The 21119-nt window shown below is 36.2% G+C and overlaps 1 protein-coding gene across 1 annotated transcript in view; it reads left to right on the top strand.

Annotated features, from left to right (window-relative positions):
• LOC143037383 (uncharacterized) overlaps positions 1-21119 on the top strand; it is a 115845-nt gene that overhangs the window by 46380 nt on the left and 48346 nt on the right. Inside the window, exons 4-5 of the mRNA XM_076205519.1 lie at positions 377-500; positions 1437-1601. Coding sequence (XP_076061634.1) covers positions 377-500; positions 1437-1601 — 289 coding nt within the window. The remainder of the gene's footprint in view (positions 1-376; positions 501-1436; positions 1602-21119) is intronic.

Below are 21119 nucleotides of genomic sequence, written 5' to 3'. Positions count from 1 at the left end.
CCAAGTCTACTCCCTCCTCATTTCCTTCCATTTCCCTCAGTAATCCCTCCCCGTTTCCTCTTTCCCTACTTTCCCACTACTCCACGAGCAATCTCCCCCCCACCCTGTAAAAACACTAGGCACTTCTCTTTGCGTTGGGATCCACAGACTTCAGTTTTCTTCAGAACGTCATCCAAGCCGTCCATTCGCTGAAGTGTGTGTGTGTATATGTGTATGTGTGTGTGTGTGTGTGAAAGAGAGAGAGAGAGAAGGGGATTGATATCGGATATCGTAAAACTACATTGCCCATAGATGTGACCCCAGGGTCTATGCCACGACCTCAAAACAACCGGCAACTGTCCTTCCTAAATACTCATCCAACTTTGCCTTGTTTCAGTTTTGAGGAGTCCGTTAATAAGCTTCCGGAGAGCATCAGGGACAAGATCCTGAAAAGGAACTTTTCGTCGATGCCAAAGGAAGACGTAGATAAGATTGGATGGGATCTGATGGGCGCAATCCAGGTAAGTAAAACGCCTTATGGTCATAAGGTACTTTGAAAATAAAGGTAGTTTTATGACGGGGATGAGGCAAGGTAGTTTGAAAATAAAGGTAGTGTCAGAACGGGGAGGAAGAATAACACCAACGGTGTGAGATGGCAGGTAGTTTGCTTGTGAACGAAGAAAAAAATAATTTGAGAATTAAGGTAGTTTTAGAACAAAGGGGGATGTAAAATATAAGTAGGGCTGGTCTTCAAAAAGGCGAGCCACAAAACTGATTCCAAATATCAAAAATAAATCATACGAAAATCGACCAAAACATATGAATATGTTTTCCCTAAAAAAGCGTAGACTCAGAGGTGACTTGATACAGGTCTTTAAGATTCTAAAGGGAATTGCCAACATCAAAAGTGACAACATTTTCAAACTGAATGAGAATCCGACAAGAAATAATGGTCTCAAACTGTCAGGAAATATATTTAATTTGGAAGTGGGTAGAAACAACTTCGCCAATCGTGTAGTTAATGAGTGGAATAAACTTCCAGTGGAGGCAGTGCAATGTAGTTCAGTTCGAAGCTTCAAGATTTGTTTAGATAAACAACTAAGCTAGATAGTGTAATGCCTTTCAATTATTTTATACTATTTGTTTACTTGTTTGTTATTATTTGTCTGTTTGTTTATTATTATTTGCTTAATCTTCATTTACTATTATTTATCTGTCAATTTATCATTATTTACTGTTTACCTGTTTGTTTATTATTTAACTATATCTTTGCATTTATCTATTTATTCTATTTATCATTATTCATATGATTTATATTCATCTATTTATCTATCATTATTACAATTTTTTCGCATCCGACCTAGTTATGGACCAAAAGGTCTCCTGTCGGCTTTTTCCTTTTGTAATCCTTTGTGATCCTTTGTAAGCCACTGAGACTTCTCTATCTGGCCCTGTAGGACGATGCTATAAAAACGATGGATAAAAACACATTACAAGACATTGTTAATCAGGCTACAAGCAATGTCACCGCTGGCACCAGGAACAGGATGAATATGGCTTTGGCCGATTTCATGAAAACCGAAGGTGATGCCATTGCAACCCTGAAGGACAACAAAAAGATGGTGAGTTCCTTCAAGAAAAATAGTCTTATTCGCTCACACTCTCATTTATGTTCTCAGTCTCACACTCACTCACTCTTACAAGTTTTCATTTGTTCGAGTTTGTCCTAGCTCTCTCTCTCTCTCTCTTTCTCTCTCTCATACACACACACAAACACACACACACACACACACACACACACACACACACACACACACACACACACACACACATATATATATATATATATATATATATACATATATATATACAGGTAAACGTCGACTTACGATGGCATTAGGTTTCGATAGAGCCATCGTAAGACGATCTCATCGTAAGTCGATCCCCACTCTGTTCCGTGGTCACTGTACCTAGCCTACCTGTATATTAACCACCAGAGATACTGAATATAGCCTATTAAACATGTACAGTAGTTTATTTAATTATTTTTATCCTTTTTACCATATTCAAACACTATAATATGTATTTTCAGTACGGGACTTAAATCTCGCGGGCAGCAGCCAATGCCAGCCGTACGACGTGACGTAATAATACTCGCATCATAAAATATAGTCACCGCTTATATCGATCGTTCTCTCTTTCACCCACGAATTTTGAAAACCACAGAGAATGAATCATTTGAGAGAATGTAAAAACACAGGGGCGACTACAATAAATATAATCAAGACGCCGATATGGCAGCGTCGCGAATCCACTTGCTCTTCATGACGCCTACGTGTGCGGCACCGTATGGAAGGGGTTAAATTATCATATCGTCGTCGTCGTCGTCGTCATCGTAAAGTCGAACAATCGTAAGTCGCGGCCATCGTAAGTCGACGTTTACCTGTATACATATATATATATATATATATATATATATATATATATATATATATATAAATATATATATATATATATATATATATATATATATATATATATATATATTGCAGTATTTCACAAACGGCACGTGAACATAATTTGCAGAAAAAACACTGGTAAATAAGAAACGTAGTCCGAACGTTTTCGTCTACTTAAGACATCATCAAGGGAATACAGTAAAGGAGATACAGCAGAAATATTTTAAAGAACACAGAAAGATATGTCACACAAGCCTGAGAAAATTACCAACAGTCCTCAGGTCATTTGGTCCATCTGTGACCTGAGGACTGTTGGTAATATCCTCAGGCTTGTGTGACATATCTTTCCGTGTTCCCTAAAATATTTCTGTATATATATTGTCTGTATCTCCTTTACTGTATTTCTTTGATGATGTCTTGAATAGACGAAAACGTTAGGACTAAGTATCTTATTTACCAGTGTATTTTTCTTCATATATATATATATATATATATATATGTATATATACATATAAAAATATATATATATATATATATATATATATATATATATATACATATGTATACATATATATATATATATATGTGTATATGTATATTTATATATATATATATGTATATATTTATATATATATATATATATATATATATATATATATATATATATATATATGGGTGGGGAAGGGCAAACGAAGATGTGTTAGGAATAGAGTTTATTGCCCTAACGTTGCGACCAACTTGGTCTTCTTCAGAGGACTACAGCATTACAGACGGATCACAATTCTTATATTCGTAGTGAGAGGGAACCCGCCAAGGTATGAGCGTCATGTTTTCCCTTTGGCTAACGATTTAATTATATTGTCTGAAATAATCTTATATATATATATATATGTATATATATATATATATATATATATATGTGTGTGTGTGTGTGTGTGTGTATACATATGTATATGAATATATACATATGGGCTCAAACGTCCGCACAACTGGCGGTCAGCGAGTGTGGGGGGACAACGTGACCGGGGTGAGGTCACGCAGGGTCGTCAGATCACCATGTAAGCTGTTGACGGACTTTGTTTGTTATTCTGTATTCAGTCCACTGAGGAAGGCCCAAGAGCTCGAAACATCTGGTTCTGAATAAAGCTCCATACTCTAGCCTTAACGTTTCATTTTGCCACCTCACCTCTATATATATATATATATATATATATATATATATATATATATATATATATATATATATATATATATATATATATATGTATGATGAAGGTGGAAAAAGAAGTCACGGGTCTAGTTCCGAGTTACTGAGTTTATTCCTGACCGGTTTCGCTCTATGCTTCTTCAGAGGAATGTGACTCTGGAGTGAAGCTGGCGGTATACATAGTCTGAGTAAGACCGCGTTCCCTCCTTGGAGGTGGGTTACGTTTGGTTGTACAATGGTTTTTAATACAATAGTGATAAAAATACAATAAATTGTTGTGATGTTATTACAAAACAGCTCCGGTGTGTGTGGAATGTTGATCGAGGGTGTAACATTGTAAGTGAAGTGAGTGGTGTAGAAATGTGTGAATCCTAAAAAGTGTCATATGATAACTTATAGTATTAAATAATATAATAATATAAGGATAAATATCCAGATAAAATGAATGAAATAAAATGAAAATACAAATATAAATATAAATAAATAAAAATAAAATAAAATAAAAATAAAAATAAAAATAATAAATATAAATAAAAATATATGCTTATTTAAAGTGACATGACATCTCATCGCATATCATTGTGTGACAGAATGTTATCAAAAAATATACATACATATATAACAATGAATAGATAAATAAATGCCAAAGAAATATATAGTAAAAATATGAAATGAATATAATAAATAAAAATAAAAATAATAATAGTAATAGTAATAATAATAATAAAAATAAAAATAATGAAAATACGAACTGATTTTCATTATTTTTATTTTTATTATTATTATTACTATTACTATTATTATTTTTATTTTTATTTATTATATTCATTTCATATATTTTTACTATATATTTCTTTGGCATTTATTTATCTATTCATTGTTATATATGTATGTATATTTTTTGATAACATTCTGTCACACAATGATATGCGATGAGATGTCATGTCACTTTAAATAAGCATATATTTTTATTTATATTTATTTTTATTTTTTTTATTTTATTTTTATTTATTTATATTTATATTTGTATTTTCATTTTATTTCATTCATTTTATCTGGATATTTATCCTTATATTATTATATTATTTAATACTATAAGTTATCATATGACACTTTTTAGGATTCACACATTTCTACACCACTCACTTCACTTACAATGTTACACCCTCGATCAACATTCCACACACACCGGAGCTGTTTTGTAATAACATCACAACAATTTATTGTATTTTTATCACTATTGTATTAAAAACCATTGTACAACCAAACGTAACCCACCTCCAAGGAGGGAACGCGGTCTTACTCAGACTATGTATACCGCCAGCTTCACTCCAGAGTCACATTCCTCTGAAGAAGCATAGAGCGAAACCGGTCAGGAATAAACTCAGTAACTCGGAACTAGACCCGTGACTTCTTTTTCCACCTTCATCAACTTGTCATAATGTACCAACATATATATGTATATATACATATATATATATACATATATATATATATATACATATATATATATATGTATATATACATATATATATACATATATGTATATATATATATACTGTATATATATATATATATATATATACAGTGGTATATATATATATATATATATGTATACATATATATATATATATATATATATATATATATATATATATGTTAAGACATTCTGACAGGTTGATGTAATCGGAGTAGGAAACACAGGAGTCTTAGTCTTGAGTTTATTCCCGACTAGTTTCGCAGGTGTGCTTTTTCAAAGGAATGGTGTACAAACGGGCTGTGTTTTTCATAGGCTGGTAATAAAAAGTCCTGAAATTATATCCAGGGACCATTGCCCCTTTGAAATGTTCATATTGGGCTGGTATTCAATTATAGTAGATTTCTTCCTTTTTTCCCATATGGAGTGAGCCGAGGGTAGAGACCTCTCCCAATGTTCCATTTTCTCATGTCAAGGGTGCTACTTAAGTAACACTCACCACTCTTATTTGTATCTCAAGTCTTTTCTACTCCAACAGTGGTTTTAACGTGATTGACAAATGTGTGATTGGATTTTTCATCTGTAATATGTAAACATATATATATATATATATATATATATATATATATATATATATATATATACATATATATATGTATATATATATATATATATATGTATGTATATATATATATACACATATATATATATATATACATTTTTTCAACCACAAATCACTTTTTATCCCATGCCATCGCAGTCGAGACTGAAGAATCGCTCGATGGAGCCATTCGTTTAAAATTGAAACGTGGACGAGCCGCGTATTCGAACCTAGCTAACCGGTAACAAAGTTACAGTGACTTAAACCAATACGCTATATATATATATATATATATATATATATATATATATGTATATATATATATATATGTATGTATATGTATACATATATATATATATATATATATATGTTGAGACATTCTGACAGGTTGACGTAATCGGAGTAGGAAACACAGGAGTCTTAGTCTTGAGTTTATTCCTGACTAGTTTTGCAGGTGTGGTTTTTCAAAGGAATGGTGTACAAACGGGCTGTGGGCATTTTATACATGGGGTGGACTTCACTAACACACCGTGTTTCCATAGTTGGTGACAAGTGTGAACACTACATATTCATTGTGGCTAATGTAATAATAATGATAAAGTTTAACAAGTAAATATGATGACAACACTAATAATAACAAAGAAAATATTAATAGTAATTGTAACAATAATAGTGATAATAACAACAATGATAATAAAAATGAAAATTAATATACATACATACATATACCAAGGCTTCTTCCCCCTTACAAGGGAGGTAGCCAAAAAGGAAAAGGCATGAAATCATTCCCACCCATTCCATCCCCAAAAACACTGCACACCCCTCCACCATCCCTCCCATCTTAGCACCTATTAGATGACGGGTCATCCCTGCACCCTGTCCACTGCCCTGGGTCAGAAGCAGTGTCACAAGACACAGCACATCCACAGCAAGGCCGCTTCATTAAATCGGCGACCCCCCCTCTCCGTCCCCCCATATAAAGGAGAGGACGGGGAGAAATCCCTTTGGGCTGCGTCAAAATTTTGCTCACACACACTACCTCACCCCCCAATTCCCCCATTCATTCCCCTCATGCATCACAACATTTTCCATATACAACCATTCTCCATTCACCCCTGTCTTCTGTCCTCTCCTGTCCTTCCTCAACAGACATTCCCCTCTTCCCCAAAGCCCCCTTCACCCCATCCATCCACCTCATCCTAGGACGTCCCCTCATGTTCACTCCCTCCACATCTGCCTTCCATACCTCTTTTACTAGTCTTTCTTCACTCATTCTTTCCATGTGTCCAAACCATCCTAATACTCTTTCATGAACCCTATCTCCCAGCTCCCTTTCCACCCCTGTTCTCCTCCTCACCTCCTCATTTCTCTCTCTGTCTAGCCTAGTAACCTCCATCATACTTCTCAGACACCTCATCTCAAACACATTCAAACTCCTTCTATCTTCCTCTCTTATGTTCCATGTTTCTGCCCCATACAGTGCTGTTGGCACAATCACTCCTTCATACAGTCTCCTCTTCGCATCCATTCCCAAATTTCTATTCCTCATTACACTTTTTAATCCACCAAGGCATTTACTCGCTTCTCTCAATCTACATTCTACCTCCACCTTCACTCCACCTTTTCCTGACACATTTGCACCCAAATATCTAAAACTATCCACTTCCTCCAGGTGCTCTCCCTTAATGATCACTTCCAGATTACTGCCACTTTCACCCCTTGTACATCTCATTACCTTACTTTTACCCACATTTATCTTCAGCTTTCTTCTATTACACACACTCCCAAACTCTGTCACTAACTTCCTCAATCCCTCCTCTGATCCTGCCACAAGTGCAGTGTCGTCCGCAAACAACAGCTGGCTCACCTCCCACTTTTCTCCATTTTCTTTAACCATCTCCAATCCCTGACCCACTGCCCTTGCATTTACCTCTCGCACTACCCCATCTATGTATAAGTTGAACAGCCAGGGTGACATAACGCATCCTTGACGAAGTCCCACCTTTACCTCGAACCACTCACTCTCTCCATTTCTAATCCTGACACAAGCTCTACTACTCTCATAAAAACTCTTGACAGCTCCGAGAAGCGTTCCTCCTATCCCGTATATCTGCATAACCTCCCACAGGGCCTTTCTGTCTACTCTATCGTAAGCCTTTTCCAGATCCATAAGGCCCAAAAAACATCCTTCCCCTTTCCTATAGTTTTCTCACATATCTGTCTTACCACAAAGATCTGATCTACACAACCTCTACCTGTCCTAAACCCACACTGTTCCTCACCAATTACTCCCTCTGTTCCTCTCCTAATCCTCTCAATCAAGATCCTCCCATAAGCCTTCCCAACTACACTTAACAAGCTAATCCCTCTGAAACTACTACATTCACACTTGTCCCCCTTTCCCTTGTAAAGTGGAACTATTCAAGCACTTCTCTAGTCCTCCGGCACTCTACCTTCTCTCCAGCAAACATTAAATAACCTCACCAACCAGTCCACCATCACTATACCTCCTTTTTTAAGACATTCCGCATGGCATCCATCCAGACCAGATGCCTTACCTGCTTTCATCATCTTAACTGCTGCCTTCACCTCATCCTTCCTTATTTCTCCTCCATTTTCCTCACTCATCACTCATTTTCTTAGCATTTCCCACTGTATCTTTCCCTTCCTATCCTCCTTCACATTAAGCATCTCCCTAAAACATTTTGCCCATCTTCCCCTTACTGCCTTCTCCTCCATTATCATCTCTCCATCTGCACCTTTTACCTTTTCTTCTCTACTTGATTCGCCTCCTCTTCCTCTCTTAATTTCTTTCCAAAACATCTTTTTATTACTTTCAAAATCTTCTCTCATACTCTTACCCCATTTTACATCTGCTCTCCTCTTTGCCTCCTTTACCTTTTGCTTTACTTCTCTTTTCTTTTCTTTGTACCTCTCATATGACTCCCTCGTCCTATTTTGTAACCAATCTGTGTAAGCTCGCTTCTTCTCTTCCACAACCTTCTTCATTTCCTCATCCCACCATTCACTACCCTTCCTTCTATTTCCTCCTGTCCTTCTTGTTCCACACACCATCTTTGCACACTTTGTGACTCCCTCCTTGAACCATCCCCATTCCTCCTCCACACCTACCTCTACTCTATCCTTCACTCCCTCCCACTCCTCCTTCAGCTTCCTCTTGTACTCCTTCTCCTTTTCCTCTTCGTTTAAAGAGTTCACTCTAAGCACCTCCCTACCTTTTGTCCCTTTCCTCTTTTTCAATCTGTCCTCCACTCTCAACTTACCTTCCACCAGAAAATGATCTGATATTCCCCCACCCTCTCCCCTTAGCACATGTACATCCTTAATTCTTCCTATCATAATCCTATTTACCACTACATAGTCCATTAACACTCTATCTACCACCCTTCCCTCCACCACCCTCTCCCATGTGTACTTATGCTTGACTTTCTTCCGAAACACTGTATTTGCTATCATCAACTCTCTTTCTAGACACATTTCCACCATCAACTCTCCACTACGATTTTTTCCTGGAACTCCACATTTCTCAACCACTCCATCAATTGGATCCTTTCCTACCCTAGCATTAAGGTCTCCCAGTACTATTACATTTACACTTTCTCCCTAAACCCTCTATGCACTCATTTAGATCTATCCAAAAGGCCTCCCTTTCTTCTACACTCTTCTCACTGCCAGGCCCATATGCACTTACAAAAACCCACATCTCCTTTCCCAGTTTCACCTTCATCCACATTATCCTTGAGGAAATCTCCTTCCACTCCACTACACGTTTACCTATCTCTTCACTTACTAGTATAGCCACCCCTTCCCTCCCTCACCCTCTCTTCACTCCTGATAACCTCCCACTTACATTCCCAAACTTACAATCGCCCTTCCCTTTCAGCTTAGTCTCACTCAAAGCCAACACATCCATCTTTCTTCTCACAAACATACTACCTATCTCTTCCCTTTTACTCTCATCTGTACCACATCCACACACATTAAAAGACCCAAACCTTAGGGTGCTGGTCCGAGAACTTCCAGCCCCTCTTATGCCTTTGCCTTTACTTTTAGGAATGTGCCCTAAGGGGCTACAAGGAGAAGGATGCTTAGTCCCAATCCCCGTCCCTTTTTTCTCGCCTCTTACGATCCAAGTGGGAATAATTGGTGGCAGTATTCTTTTCCCCACCACAGGGAATTCCCCCACCACAGAAAAAGAAATACTCAGAGAAATGGTACAGTATAGCAACAAGGGGTTGGGGGACAGCATAATGGAGGGACAGTCGTAGTATAAAATTTAAATGTTTAATAATAATAACAATAATGATGATAATGAATTTTTTTTAATATTAAAGATAATAACAATGATAATAGTAATAATAGTAATAATGATAATAATAATAGTAATAATACATACATACATATACCAAGGCTTTTTCCCCCTTCCAAGGGAGGTAGCCAAAAAGGGAAAGGCATAAAAACACTCCCACCCATTTCATCCCTAAATACACTCCACACCCCTCCCACCCTTCCTCTCATCTGAGCACCTCCTGGATGACGGGTCATCCCTGCACCCTGCCCACCGCCCTGGGTCAGAAGCAGTGTCGCAAGACACAGTACATCCACAGCGAGGCCGCTTCATTTAATCGGCGACCCCCCCTCTCCGTCCCCCTTTGCAGATATAAGGCGAGGACGGGGAGAAATCCCTTCGGGCTGCGTCAAAATTTACTCACACATACTACCCCACCCCCCACTTCCCCGCCCACTCCTCCTCATGCAGTCACAACATCATCCATATACAACCATTCTCCACTCACCTCTGTCTTCCGTCCTCTCCCTTCCTTCCTCAACAGACATTCCCCTCTTCCCCAAAGCCCCCTTCACCCCATCCATCCACCTCATCCTAGGACGTAATAATAATAATAATAATAATAGTAATAATAATAATAATGATAATAATAATAATAATAATAACAATAATAGTAATAATAATAACAATAATAGTAATGTGGATAGGAGGTAAAGGGAACACGGGCTGAGGGAAATACTTTTATTCCTGACATGTTTCGCCTGAGTGGCTTCTTCAGAGGAACCCTGAAGAAGCAGTGTTCCCTTTACCTCCTATCCACATTCGTCACAATTTATACACAATAATAGTAATGATAATAACAATAATAATGTTGAAAATATATAGTGATATTAAGAGAATAATAAACATGATAAAAAGAAGAGAATAGTAAGGATAATGATATTTAAGTGGTGAAGGAACAAGGTAGAAATAATGGAGAATATGTGAATTGGTAACATGAGAAATAAAGTATAGAAGCATGGTATGAGAAGGAACGTCAAAGTAAAAGGAAGAAAGCTGGAAAGGGTAGGCAGAAGTAGGAAAAAGGTATCTACTTAAAGTCGGGGGGGGTCTGGGAAGCCATTCTTGTAGGGCAAGTGTCGCGGTAGATTTTGTCCATTTTAAGTCACCAGTTCTCCTGTTTGTGTTTTTGTGGTTATATTTTTATTATCACTATTATTGTTACAATTACTATTAATATTTTCTTTGTTATTGTTAGTGTTGTCATCATATTTACTTGTTAAACTTTATCATTATTATTACATTAGCCACAATGAATATGTAATGTTCACACTTGTCACCAACTATGGAAACATGGGGAGGTAATGAGGTCCAACCCCATGTATAAAATGCCCACAGCCCGTTTGTACACCATTCCTTTGAAAAAGCACACCTGCGAAACTAGTCGGGAATAAACTCAAGACTAAGACTCCTGTGTTTCCTACTCCGCTTACGTCATATGTATAATATAAATATATATATATATATATATATATGTATGTATGTATGTATACTTATACATATATGTATATATATATGTATATATGTATATATTTACATGTATATATATATATATACATATATATATATATATATATATATACATATATATATACATATATATATATATATACATATATATATGTACGAAAAAAGCTGAAGTCCGGAAACCATGATGGTGGAAACGTAGAAAACACCAGACTCAGAAGTAGGTAATTTATTCCCGACGTTTCGAGTCCTGTCCGGGAGGGGGGGGGGGGAGAGAAGGAAGGCGCTGTGCCCTGCGTCACAGCAGCACATTTTGTTTACTCTCCCCCATTTTCTCACTCTCATGTTTACTAATGTTTCAGTTCACTCTCCCTCACTCTCAATCGTACTCACTCAGTTTCACTCATCATCACTCACTCATTCTCTTCCCCTTTGTATTTACCTAGTTGTATTTACCTAGTTGTATTTTACGGGAAGGGGAGCTATGCTCGTGGGGTCCCGTCTTCATATCTCATTTTATCTAAACTATTTTTAAATTCATGTATTGTTTTTGCACACACCACTTTCTCATCTAACTTGTTCCAACTGTCTATAGCTCTGTGAGGAAAGCTGTTCTTTTTAAAATCTCTTCTATAGCTGTCTTTTTTTATTTTCTTTCCGTGTCCTCTTGTATTTCTGTCATCCCATTTTATCAGATTCTCTCTATCAGTAATTTCTATGCCTTTCATGATTCTGTAAATAGCTATCAAATCTCCTCTCTCTCTTCTTTGCTCTAGTGTCTGTAGTTTAAGTTTTTGTAGTCTCTCTTCATATGATAGTTTTGAGAGTGTTGGTGCCAGTTTTGTAATTGCTCTTTGTATTCTTTCAAGTTTTTTTATACATTTTTTTGTACTTGGTGACCATATCGTTGCTGCATATTCCAATCTTGGTCTTATCAGGGTGATTAGGATTTTCCTCACCATTTCTTCATCCAGGTATGTAAATGCCACTTTGATTGTTCTTATTAAATTATAAGTTTCTCCAAAAATCTTATTTATATGTTTCTCAGGTGACATATTATTCATAACAATGACTCCCAGGTCCTTCTCATTTTCTACTTTTTTTATTCCTTCTTTTCCCAAATTATATGATCCTGTTATTCTGTTTTTGCTTTTTCCAAATTCCATTATACTACACTTTTTTGTATTGAACTCCATCTCCCACTTCCTACTCCATTCTTGTACTTTATTTAGATCTCTCTGTAGTGATTCACAATCTTCTTCAGTTTTCACTCTTTTCAGTAATTTTGCATCATCTGCAAAGAAGCTCATATAGCTTTCAATTCCTTCATCCATATCATTAATATATATAGCAAACATTATTGGGGCCAGAACTGTTCCCTGCGGGACACCGCTTATTACTTCATTCCATTTTGAGTGCTGATCTCTTATCACTACTCTCATTTTTCTTTCTTGCAAAAAGTCTTCCATCCAATTTAGCAATTTACCTTGTATTCCTCCTTCATATTCTAATTTCTTAAGCAACTTCTTATGTGGTACTTTGTCAAAAGCTTTTTTTAGGTCTAGAAATGCACAATCAGCCCATCCATCTCTTTCTTGTATTATATCTATTAGCCTTGAATAGAAACATATTAAATTGGTGACGCATGATCGTCCTTGTCTGAATCCAAATTGCCTTGGATTTAGTACGTTGTTTTTTTCCAAGTATTTTACCCATCTACTTTTGATAATTCTTTCACATATTTTTGCTATTGTACTTGTTAGAGAGACTGGTCTATAGTTGGTAGGTTCTTCTTTATTTCCTCCTTTATATATAGGTACTATATTTGCTTTTTTCCAATCTTCTGGAACTTTTCCTTCTTTTAAGGAACTGCTTATTATGCTATGTATTTTGTCTGCCAGTTCATTCCTGCATTCTTTCAGAATCCAGTTTGCTATTTCATCTGGCCCATGCGATTTTCTGACATCAAAATTACCCAAGTGTGTCAATATTTCATTCTTTGTTACTTCTATTTCTTCCATAGGGGGGACTTTTTCCTTCCACTCAATCTCTTCAGGTTGTATATTTTCCCTTGTAAACACTGATTTAAAATGTTTGTTCATAATTTCTGCCATTTCCATTTCCTCAGTGTATTCAACTCCTCCTTGTCTTAATTTCTCTAAGTCTTGTTTGTTTTTCAGTTTATTGTTTACAAATCTGTAGAATAGTTTTGGTTGATCTTTACACTTTTCTATAACATCTTTTTCATATTTTCTTTTTTCCTCTCTGCACTTTTGTACATATTCATTTCTATAACCAGTATATATTTTCCATTTTTCAGGTCTTCTGTCTTTTTTCCATCTGTTCCAGGCTTTGTCTCTTTTGTCCTTTAACTCCCTACAACTTTTGTTGTACCAGCATTTTACATATTCTTTTTCTTGTTTTTGTCTTGGGACATACTTTTCCACTCCTTTTTTGTAAATTTTTGTCAAAATATTCCATTTCTCTTCCACTGTTGTTTCTTCTTTGTATATTTCTTCCCAGTTTTCTTGTTGGAAGAATTCTCTTATTTTATCAAAGTTTGTTTTTTCATACATCATTCTTCCTTTTCTATATTGTTCATTTCTTTTCATATATTTTTCTTCATTAAGTTCCAGTTCAATCAATATGTGGTCACTTTTACCTATTGGTGTTTTATATTCAATCTTGTCCACTATTCTAGGTTCAGATGTAATTATTAAGTCTAGCCTCGATGGTTCTTCTTCATTTCTATACCTAGTGTTCTCTTGTATCCATTGTGTCATTGAATGGTCAGTAATCATCTCAAGTAGAGCATTTCCCCATGAGTCATCACCACTCTTTACTGTCATTTCTTCCCAGCAGATTTCTTTGCAATTAAAGTCGCCCATCATAACTATTCTTCCTCCGTCTTCCATTATTTTAGTTAATGCTATCTTTGTGTCCTCTAACATACTTTTATGTTCACTCTCCTCCCATGAGGCTGTTTTCGGAGGCACATAATTTATCACAAATTTTCTGCTCTTCTTATCTCGGTCTTCCACTTCTATCATAATCATCTCTACTGTATTCTTTCCATATATGACACCTTTCACGTTTATATCCTTCTTAGTCAGGAACATAACTCCACCCCCTTGTTTTTTCTCTCTGTTTCTAATCCAATAATTGTATGTATCATGTCCTACACTGTTGGGTGGTAGTGGGCCTTTTAATTTTGTTTCTACAATTCCCATTATGTCCGGTTCTTTTTCTTTCAAATAATCATTCAGTTCATTCAATCCTGTTATCAATCCATCTATATTTGTGTAAGACACTCTTAGTTTTCTGCCACTTCCATTGTATTCTCTGTTTCCCTTATGTTTTTCTTTAGTATGTCAAACTGCTTTATTTTCATGTTCACTACTCTCCAATAGAATCTCTCTTTCTCTGACTCCGTTCTTTCCTCGTTTTTTGCCTTAGCTTCAATTCTTTTCTGCTTTTCTGCCTCTCTTTCCTCCTTATTCATTTCTCTTTTTATCCATACCTTTTTATATTGATCATTTGTTGCTAGTTTCCCTGTCTTGGATAGAATTTTCTCTGCTGTTGTTTGTGACCTGAATTTAATCTTAATTGGTCTGGTCTTATCTGTACTATATTTTCCGAGTCTGAATTTTTCCTCAATTTCCTTTATAATTTCTGGTTCATCTTCCTGGACTAATTTTAATAAACTGCTTACTCTTTCATTTTCCTCCTTGATTCTTGCAGTTCTATCTGGGTTATGTTTCTCTTCCATTCCTAATATAATTATACATTTCTTTTTGTCAGCTAATTCTCTTACTATATTCTCCTTCTGTCTCATCACTTTAATAACTGAGTCTTCATTATGTTCTTTCAATTGCTGTTTGACTATGTCAGTGAATGAAACCTTATTCCCTTCTTGAGTTATTCTCCAATTTTTAGCTTCTGTAGCTAGTTTCTCTCTGTTTTCATTACTATTCTTCTTCAATTTCTCATTCTCCTCCTTTACATTTCCTAACTGTCTTTTTAGGTCCTCTATTTCTTCAGTTAAGTTTCTGTTAGCCTTCTCTAGTTGTTCCAACCTTTCAATTCTTTGAAAAATGGAGTCTACGTTACCTAACTTACGCTCCAAGTCCTCGATCACCTTATCAACTCTCTCCTCTAGTCTTATCAGTCGGGGGGGGGGGGGTTGTGTCCCCCCCACCCTCTTTAAATCCCTGGAACATATTCTCGTCACTTTCTTCTGTATTGCTCCTCTCTATACTTCTAATCTTTACATTTTTATTAGACATTTGATCCTCGCTAAGTCTTTTGTTTACCTTCCGCTTGTCTGGCTGGTCAAAGTCTACTCCCTCCTCATTTCCTTCCATTTCCCTCAGTAATCCCTCCCCTTTTCCTCTTTCCCTACGTTCCCACTACTCCACGAGCAATTTCCCCCCCACCCTGCAAAAACACTAGGCACTTCTCTTTGCGTTGGGATCCACAGACTTCACTTTTCTTCAGAACGTCTTCTAAGCCGTCCATTCGTTGAAGTGTGTGTGTGTGTGTGTGTGCGCGTGTGTGTGTATTCACTTGGTCTTTGGATCACGTGTTGGACTCGTGATCGACAGCTATTTCCCTCCTGGAAGAGAGCTCAGAGTTCGTAGGTCCGATCTATGGGTAATGCTATGACCTTGCACACACACACACACCCAACTCCCCGCCCACGAGAGTCAGAGTAACGACCCGAAGCGCAGCGGTACCGAAATAATTTCGGCCCTGGGCAGGATTCGAACCATGAGCTGCGGGCCACTATTGTGGCAGCTCAGTGCTCTACCAACTACGCTACCGAGTTGTGTGTATATATGTGTGTGTGTATTTACCTAGTTGTATTTTACGGGAAGGGGAGCTATGCTTGTGGGGTCCCGTCTTCATTTCTCAATTTATCTAAACAATTTTTAAATTCATGTATTGTTTTTGCACACACCACTTTCTCATCTAACTTGTTCCAACTGTCTATTACTCTGTGAGGAAAGCTGTTCTTTTTTAAATCTCTTCTATAGCTGTCTTTTTTTATTTTCTTTCCGTGTCCTCTTGTATTTCTGTCATCCCATTTTATCAGATTCTCTCTATCAGTAATTTCTATGCCTTTCATGATTCTGTAAATAGCTATCAAATCTCCTCTCTCTCTTCTTTGCTCTAGTGTCTGTAGTTCAAGTTTTTGTAGTCTCTCTTCATATGATAGTTTTGAGAGTGTTGGTGCCAGTTTTGTAATTGCTCTTTGTATTCTTTCAAGTTTTTTTATACATTTTTTTGTACTTGGTGACCATATCGTTGCTGCATATTCCAATCTTGGTCTTATCAGGGTGATTAGGATTTTCCTCACCATTTCTTCATCCAGGTATGTAAATGCCACTTTGATTGTTCTTAATAAATTATGAGTTTCTCCAAAAATCTTATTTATATGTTTCTCAGGTGACATATTATTCATAACAATGACTCCCAGGTCCTTCTCATTTTCTACTTTTTTTATTCCTTCTTCTCCCAAATTATATGATCCTGTTATTCTGTTTTTGCTTTTTCCAAATTCCATTATACTACACTTTTTTGTATTGAACTCCATCTCCCACTTCCTACTCCATTCTTGTACTTTATTTAGATCTCTCTGTAGTGATTCACAATCTTCTTCAGTTTTCACTCTTTTCAGTAGTTTTGCATCGTCTGCAAAGAAGCTCATATAGCTTTCAATTCCTTCATCCATATCATTAATATATATAGCAAACATTATTGGGGCCAGAACTGTTCCCTGCGGGACACCGCTTATTACTTCATTCCATTTTGAGTGCTGGTTTCTTATCACTACTCTCATTTTTCTTTCTTGCAAAAAGTCTTCCATCCAATTTAGTAATTTACCTTGTATTCCTCCTTCAGATTCTAGTTTCTTAAGCAACTTCTTATGTGGTACTTTGTCAAAAGCTTTTTTTAGGTCTAGAAATGCACAATCAGCCCATCCATCTCTTTCTTGTATTATATCTATTAGCCTTGAATAGAAACATATTAAATTGGTGACGCATGATCGTCCTTGTCTGAATCCAAATTGCCTTGGATTTAGTACGTTGTTTTTTTCCAAGTATTTTACCCATCTACTTTTGATAATTCTTTCACAAATTTTTGCTATTGTACTTGTTAGAGAGACTGGTCTATAGTTGGTAGGTTCTTCTTTATTTCCTCCTTTATATATAGGTACTATATTTGCTTTTTTCCAATCTTCTGGAACTTTTCCTTCTTTTAAGGAACTGCTTATTATGCTATGTATTTTGTCTGCCAGTGCATTCCTGCATTCTTTCAGAATCCAGTTTGCTATTTCATCTGGTCCATGCGATTTTCTGACATCAAGATTACTCAAGTGTATCAATATTTCATTCTTTGATACTTCTATTTCTTCTATAGGGGGGACTTTCTCTTTCCATTCAATCTCTTCAGGTTGTATGTTCTCCCTTGTAAACACTGATTTAAAATGTTTGTTCATAATTTCCGCCATTTCCATTTCCTCAGTGTATTCAACTCCCCCTTGTCTTAATTTCTCCAAGTCCTGTTTGTTTTTCAGTTTATTGTTTACAAATCTGTAGAATATGTAACGTAATATTAGATATTACGTCATATGTGTAATTATGTTATAGATTTGTGTTCCTTTGTATTACATAACTATGTTCATATTTCTTGTCTATGTATGTATTGTAACAATGTTAAGCAGTAACGCCCGTCCACTATATGTAATCTTGCCTACGTGCGGAGAGAGGTGCGCACTCTTGTAGAACAAACAGACAAGCGAAATCCTGAATAGTTCGGAGCGCACAGATTTGACAGTTACTAAATAAATAGATTGTTCAAGCGAGTCGAGGGTCCTAAAAACTACCCATGTTGACGTGTTAACTTACCCTCCTCCCCTCCTTTCACTCACTCGCACACTTCACCGGAAGTATCCCGTTTCCGGTCCAATGGCATATAAGCGGTGGTATTCGCTCACTCGTTGTCATTTCCCACATATTGATCTCTTGATAAAAACTATCATGAGACGATTGGTGTGAAGTGATCACCCTTTTTGCCTACATTACGTGTCTGATATACATTGCATTACTTATACTTATATTTGTACTTATTACTTATTTTGATGCATGTTCCTGATCTCTGTGTACTTGGATAGTACCATATTGTATACTTATCTTGTGTTTCTTATTTGAACGATAATTTCCATATTCTTATAATCATGTAACGGTCCCATTGACCCTACTGCCCATTCTCTTTTGTGTTGATTGCCTGTAAATATTTTCCATTAATAATTTCGTTTACTAGTTTTATCGCTAGTTTAATATTCCTTTCCTGGAATCTTCTTTGTTACCTTTACTTCTAGTCTTACGAATTATCTAGGCCCTGACCAGATAGTTCAGTCCTACAGTGGCTTCTAGAAGTGAGCTGGTTCTTAAGCACTTAGACGTTATACGTAACGTATCTTCACATACCAGCCGCCCGTAACAAATAGTTTTGGTTGATCTTTACATTTTTCTATGACGTCTTTTTCATATTTTCTCTTTTCCTCTCTGCACGTTTGTACATATTCATTTCTATAACCGGTATATATTTTCCATTTTTCAGGTCTTCTGTCTTTTTTCCATCTGGTCCAGGCTTTGTCTCTTTTGTCTTTTAACTCCCTACAACTTTTGTTGTACCAGCATTTTACATATTCTTTTTCTTGTTTTTGTCTTGGGACATACTTTTCCACTCCTTTTTTGTAAATTTTTGTCAAAATATTCCATTTCTTTTCCACTGATGTTTCTTCTTTGTATATTTCTTCCCAGTTTTCTTGTTGAAAGAATTCTCTTATTTTATCAAAGTTTGTTTTTTCATACATCATTCTTCCTTTTCTATATTGTTCATTTCTTTTCATATATTTTTCTTCATTAAGTTCCAGTTCAATCAATATGTGGTCACTTTTACCTATTGGTGTTTTATATTCAATCTTGTCCACTATTCTAGGTTCAGATGTAATTAATAAGTCTAGTCTCGATGGTTCTTCTTCATTTCTATACCTAGTGTTCTCCTGTATCCATTGTGTCATTGTGTGGTCAATAATCATCTCAAGTAGAGCGTTTCCCCATGAGTCGTCTCCACCCTTTACTGTCATTTCTTCCCAGCAGATTTCTTTGCAATTAAAGTCGCCCATCATAACTATTCTTCCTCCATCTTCCATTATTTTATTTAATGTTATCTTTGTGTCCTCTAACATACTTTTATGTTCACTCTCCTCCCATGAGGCTGTTTTTGGAGGCACATAATTTATCACAAATTTTCTGCTCTTCTTATCTCTGTCTTCCACTTCTATCATAATAATCTCTACTGTATTCTTTCCATATATGACACCTTTCACGTTTATATCCATCTTAGTCAGGAACATAACTCCACCCCCTTGTTTTTTCTCTCTGTTTCTAATCCAATAATTGTATGCATCATGTCCTACACTGTTGGGTGGTAGTGGGCCTTTTAATTTTGTTTCTACAATTCCCATTATGTCCGGTTCTTTTTCCTTCAAATAATCATTCAGCTCATTCAATCCTGTTATTAATCCATCTATATTTGTGTAAGACACTCTTAGTTTTCTGCCACTTCCATTGTGTTCTCTGTTTCCCTTATGTTTTTCTTTTGTATGTCGAACTTCCTTAGTTTCATGTTCACTACTCTCCAATAGAATCTCTCTTTCTCTGACTCCGTTCTGTTCTCGTTTTTTGCCTTAGCTTCCAGTCTTTTCTGCTTTTCTTCCTCTCTTTCCTCTTTATTCATTTCCCTTTTTATCCATATCTTTTTATATTGTTCACTTGTTGCTAGTTTCCCTGTTTTGGATAAGATATTCTCTGCCGTTGTTTGTGACTTGAATTTAATCTTAATTGGTCTGGTCTTGTCTGTGCTATACTTTCCGAGTCTAAATTTCTCTTCGATTTGTTTCATAATTTCTGGTTCATCTTCCTGAACTGATTCTAGTAATTGGCTTACTTTTTCATTTTCCTCTTTGATTCTTGTGGTTCTATCTGTGTTGTGTTTCTCTTCCATTCCTAATATAATTATACATTTCTTCTTGTCTGCTAAATCTCTTACTATATTCTCCTTTTGTCTCATCACTTTAATAACTGAGTCTTCAGTATGTTCTTTCAATTGCTGTTTGACTATGTCAGTGAATGAATCCTTATTTCCTTCTTGGGTTGTTTTCCAATTCTTAGTTTCTCTAGCTATTGTCTCTCTGTTTTCTTTACTATTCTTCTTCAATTCCTCATTCTCCACCTTTACTTCTCTTAACTGTCTTTTTAGGTCTTCTATTTCATCAGTTAAGTTTTTATTCGCCTTTTCTAGTTCTTCCAATCTTTCAACCCTTTGTAAAATGGTGTTCATATGACCTAACCTACTCTCCAAGTCCTCGATCACCTTATCAACCCTCTCCTCTAGTCTTGTCAGTCGGGGGGGGGGGGTTTGTGTCCCCCCCACCCTCTTTAAATCCCTTGAAAATATTCTCATCACTTTCTACTGTATTGCTCTTATCT

This window comes from Oratosquilla oratoria, chromosome 22 (genome assembly GCF_046742065.1).
Source record: "Oratosquilla oratoria isolate Oo_2021 chromosome 22, ASM4674206v1, whole genome shotgun sequence".
Taxonomy (NCBI): Eukaryota; Metazoa; Arthropoda; class Malacostraca; order Stomatopoda; family Squillidae; genus Oratosquilla; species Oratosquilla oratoria.
Note: the sequence above shows the minus strand (reverse complement) of the source record. Positions and strands in the feature narration are given on the sequence as shown.